At 29.2% G+C, this 5,539-nt stretch overlaps 1 protein-coding gene across 1 annotated transcript; it reads right to left on the bottom strand.

Moving 5' to 3' along the window:
* Nucleotides 1-439: 439 nt before the first annotated feature.
* Nucleotides 440-4,670, bottom strand: LOC146900814 (putative polygalacturonase At3g15720). The gene is made up of 8 exons (XM_085734711.1): nucleotides 4,521-4,670; nucleotides 4,253-4,387; nucleotides 3,144-3,308; nucleotides 2,621-2,828; nucleotides 2,435-2,516; nucleotides 2,143-2,251; nucleotides 909-1,013; nucleotides 440-655 (listed from the first exon to the last, which is right to left on the bottom strand). Exons 1-8 carry the CDS (start codon nucleotides 4,668-4,670, stop codon nucleotides 440-442), a joined length of 1,170 nt encoding a protein of 389 aa, XP_085590837.1.
* Nucleotides 4,671-5,539: the final 869 nt, after the last annotated feature.

Raw genomic sequence — 5,539 nt, 5'->3', positions numbered from 1 at the left:
ATTGTAAGATGTTTGGTTGACAATGGACATCACAAACAAAATAAGTTCAAATTTATTACAACATCCTTAATAGATGTAGATATAATTGATGAGAAAGAGAGTGAGAGAGACATAAAGGGGAATGAGAAAGAGACGAGAGAGGATGGAGAGAGGGAGATAATAGAGTGAGGGAGATAATTGACTTTAAGAATTTGGAATCAAAAATACCAAGTTAGAATCAACTATATTTGATTATACGCTTATTATCCAAGTTGGTGATTGCATGGATGAAAAGAATTCAAATGTTGATTTGCTAGAAATGGCATATTATGAGAAAGCCAGAAGTGTCGATATTACATTGCGACTTGATAAATTTTTACAACTCTCATTGAAATTTGATACATGATACAATTATGACATAACTTTTTACATATGACAACCAATTAATGATTCTAACATTTTATTTGCAATAGACTCTTGGAATAGTGGAGCCAATTTTTCCATGAAAGTTTTTGCAAAAGGAATGAACCTCATTTTTCTCTTGAGAAGAGAAAATGTAAACTTGATCCAATACAACATTGAAACAACTCGTGCAATCCAGATTAATGGCTAAATCACCGGCAGAAGTTCCACTAAACCGACGATATGTCACATAACTCACTTGCACGGCCGATTCCTAAACATAATTATGATATATTATTATATGAAATGAAATAGGAAAACAAATGTCCTCGTGAGTTTAGGGACAAAGGGACAATGCAGGTAAGGTCCGGGGTTCAAACCTCGACACTACAAAAAAAAAATAGGAAAACACATCTTTGAAATGAATATATATATATATATATATATATATATATATATATATATATATATATATATATATATATATATATATATATATATATATGAATTTAGAGTAAAATATGTACCGTTGCTACTTTACTGCCGTAGTGTTGATCTATAATTATTGCGTTCTCAACATTTGTAAGTTGAATTTGCTCAAAAGTAATCTTTTTTGCATAACCCGATCCACCCTATAAAGAGAAAATCCATACGTGAGAGATAATTATGGATAGAATTTGAACCCCTTGTGTTAGAATTGGAATTTAAACCCCTTATGTTTTAAAAGTTATTGTCATGTTAGTGTTAAATTTTGAACCTATGGTGTTTTAGACTAGACATCTAGAGCATGGAGTTAATAGAATTGAGAATGAACAACCAATTTAGTTTCTAAAATATTACTATTTTCAATTAGTGCCTAAAAGTTTCTAAAATATCACTATCTTCAATTAGTGTCTAAAATATATAAAAATAATAAGTAATTATTATCCTATATGAAATTCATTAGTTTAGTCCCTAAAATATATATAAACATGTCATATTAGTTCTTATATAATTTAAGGACGAAATTTGAAAGATTGATAATTTAGGGACAAAATCTTTGGTCTTAGTGATTTGGAGGTCACAAAATAACATTACTCCCTCCGTCTCACAATATTAGTCGTTTAAGGTTTATGCACGATAATTAAGGAAATGATTAGTTGTGTTGATTTCAATGGTAAAATTAGTGGCATTTACTGAAATACCCTTATTAAATGTAGTTAGTGGAGTAGTTAAGTTGGATGAAATTCAATAAATAAGGGTATAATAATGGAAAAACATAATAAATGTTGCATTGGTATTGTAAAGTGACAATTATTTTGAGAAAAATAAAAAATGCTAAAGAGACAATTATTGTGAGACGGAGGGAGTATCTTCTTTAGTTTTCTTACTTTCTGATTGTTTTTTGTTTTTCATGGGAAAGGGAGAAATGTTTGCTAATTAAAATGATATTAATGACAATTTTACACCATTACGAAATGATTTGAACTCTGTTATATGAGAGTATAAAACTAAGCTATCATCTCAACTGTGAAGTGGAAAATTTTGAGTTCGAACCCATTGCAAAATGATTTATTTAAGCTCTGTATCTCATTTTGCATCGGATTAAAGTATACCTAAATTGTACTTTTTCCTTCTTCAATATATAAGCTTGATCTGCTAAAAAAACCAAATCTAAACTAGGCTCTTATACAATTTAAAATTGGCAACTATTCCTTCCTACACTTCTAAAAATAAGTCGCTGAATTATAATAAATTCTCACCCAGATATTAGTTACTCACAGGAAATGTTTTGATTCTTGCTCCATTTGTAGTATTAGTGAAGCTGCAATTTCGTACATTAACTTCTTCAACCGTCTCATATGCATTGCCTTTACCAAGGCTCCCAATACTGTTTAATTCACACATTTTATGAGATTTCTCAAATATATTGAAATAATAACAATATCATACTGCATATGATCTCTATTTTCTTTTTATAAATATTATCTCAAGGAAATATGAGTTATAATGGAATATACTACAATTCAGTTATAAGTTTAAAGAAAATAAAATACACATTATAGAAAATAACCTTATCCCATGACCTGGTCCACATGCAACACGAGATGCACTTATATAAGAGGAGCCACCATTGATGGCAATACAATCATCACCTGTTTATAAGAAAACCAACTCATCTAAAAATTGCACATATATACTAAACTCATCTCAAAATAATTAAATTAAATTTTATAAGATAAAAATAAACTTTGATTACCTGTTCGAATAGTGGAATCTTCTATCAAGATATTCTTGGAAGAAGAAATGTCAAATCCATCAGTGTTGGGGCTATATGGAGGAGATTGAACATCTAAATTGGAGAATTTTGCACGGTTGCAACCATTTATGGTTACATGAGCTCCTGGGCTATTAGTGATTCTCACATTATGAACACTAAGATCATTGCAGGCATGGAAAGATAATATCTGCACCATCAACATGAAAGTAAAGTGATTATTTTAAAAAGGGAAATGTTAACGAGTGCCCCCGGGGCACTCTTTAAGCACCTAAAGTGGTAATATTTTATGAAAGTTTGTGCATTTATTGCATTGGAAATTGTAGTCTTTATTTTTTTTAAAGAATAATTTCTTCATTAGGAATGCTTAAAGAGTGCCTTTTAAAAAAGTATTGTTTTACAAAATAATTTACAACAAATCTCTTGATCATGACTACAATATACTTCAATTGAAATTTCTTAATTTTAAAATGTATTTGTAGCACAACATGTAGAATAATCATACTCTAGGTCTAGGGCAACTTTTGCATTGCCACCAAGTAGAGCCATAGCCGTTAATTCTTCCTCTGCGTGTGCCATCAATCGTGAGACTGTTTACATATTGGATCTTAATCCAATATGAGGCATCCTTAAATGCTTCTTTAGGAGGGGCAACTATTTTTCCTTTAAGCTGCAATGCACGAGAGAGTGCAAAATAAAAAAGTTAATAAATAAATAAAAATGTGAGTTAGACATGCTTAATTACCAAAATGAAAAATCTCATTGCTGGTTAAAGGAGCAAAATGTACCCCCTTAAGTGCAAAGATGAGGAACCTCATAGCATGATTTCATTTTAAGTTTAAAGACTCTAACTGTAAAACTCACACTAATTATAAATAATATGGTGTTACTGATTTGAATTTGTGTACCAGCATATCAAATTTCTTTATAATTTGTTACCATCTGAATAAGCATCAGAAGTAATAATACATTAAAATCCTCTTTAAATATTACATGACGATATTTTATTGTAAGTTTGATTTCATTCTATTTTAATATTTTTTGTATAAAAATATTTAATTGTTTTCAATGGCCTCTATCATATTTTATAGAAAAAAATTGAGAATATTCAATTTGAAGATTTTTTTCTAATCAGGAAAAAATTATTAATGATCAAAATAAGCATCAGAACTGTACTAGGTACACTAACAAATAATAGGATTCCTACGAACACTAGAATGTAACACAATTTAAATTAATGATTGATATGACACTATTAATTATAAAAATATCATTGATATTTATTTGAAATTATGAGAACAATAGAAATCATTTCTAGTTCCTTAAAAAAACAAATAGGTATCTTGCTTGACATTTGAGGGTTTCAATCTTATTGTCCACTTGTGAGGAGACCATATTTTTAAAGTCGGATCAAAGTTCTATATGAACAGATCTATCGAAATTGACATAAGAGGAATCAAACATAAGATCTTGAAAGGAGCACATTTCAAGATCTCAAGTCAACATCATTAGTCAACCCAAACGAGTTATATTTTAAATAATTAATAATTAATTTTAATCTAATGGTTCTTTCAAAAAAAAAAAAGAAGATATGTATGGACTTAAAGTATGGACCTGAATGAGAATACTTGTGGCCTTGCAAGCACCTCTGAATTCCAAGTTGTTCACCAAGTATAATTTTTTTGGTGGAATAACTAGTGTTGATGTCCCTTCTGCTCCACATGTATGATTCCATGCACGTAAAAATGCCTATATTCAATTCAAAATATAAAAATATTGTGAAGATACACAAATCATTATCATTATAGACTAAAGTTTCTAATGAAGTGTGTGTTTGTGTGTGCGTGTGTTAAAAGAAGAGGAGAGAAACACATATACATACTTGTGTATCATCAGATATGCCATCACCACGAGCACCATAAGCAATCACATTGTATATATTATTGTTTATTTTAGCTCCATTAATCCACCTTCCACATAGACAAGGTGAAACAAAACCAAGAATCAAAACACAAGAGATTAGCACTTGCATATTTTTGACACAAGAGGAAACAAATTCTTCTTTTTTGAATACCCTTGAGAAGATATTTTGCTATGGTGATTTGTGAAGGGAGATAGCAGTGGTGTAGGGGTTAAATAGACTCTTACATAGAAGATATTGAATTATAATTAATTAAGGAATTGTAGGAAAAAAACGTACACATGCAAAGTCTTTGATAAATATTATCTATAATCAAAAGAGTATAATATATGGCTAAATATGCGTTTTGTAATACATGGTTAATGAGTATAACTTTTTTGTTGAGAAGAGGTTAAAGAGTATAATATATGGCGACTTTTAGGGTGCACAAATTGTTAAATTTGTGTACCCATACACAAACACACTTTTAGCCTTGGATTTATTATTTTAAAAATGAATGGTATAGATCTAGTGATAGTCTACATGTACAAAATTTGAATAAAGGAATGTATCAAAAAAGTCTAATGTGGCCTATTTTATTAACAGCGTGAATCTACTCCCTTTTATTTGTAACATATAATTTTTTCCATATTATTTTTGTTCCTCTGTACGTGTTTATGTGTCCTTTATGCATTTTTAATCGTTTAGTATAATAGTTTTCTGTTAAAAACAAATCAATTAATAAATAAATTTTTTTATTTGGATTTAATTTGTATGCATATACTGTGTAAACCTTTTTATATGTGCATTTGCATCTAATCAAATAACTGTATGATATCAACTTTTTAGATTAGTTATTAAAATATCTCTACAAATACATATTAGACATGTTTTGATTGGATTATGCGTAGAAAAAATAGTTGGCCAATGCATATAAATAGGGAAAAAGTGAAATAGAAGTTCCATAAAAAGTTAAATATTTCAAAATTGTAGGTTTATTC

This window comes from Medicago sativa, chromosome 8 (assembly GCF_051527215.1).
Source record: "Medicago sativa cultivar Bolivia chromosome 8, Bolivia_mono, whole genome shotgun sequence".
Taxonomy (NCBI): Eukaryota; Viridiplantae; Streptophyta; class Magnoliopsida; order Fabales; family Fabaceae; genus Medicago; species Medicago sativa.
Note: the sequence above shows the minus strand (reverse complement) of the source record. Positions and strands in the feature narration are given on the sequence as shown.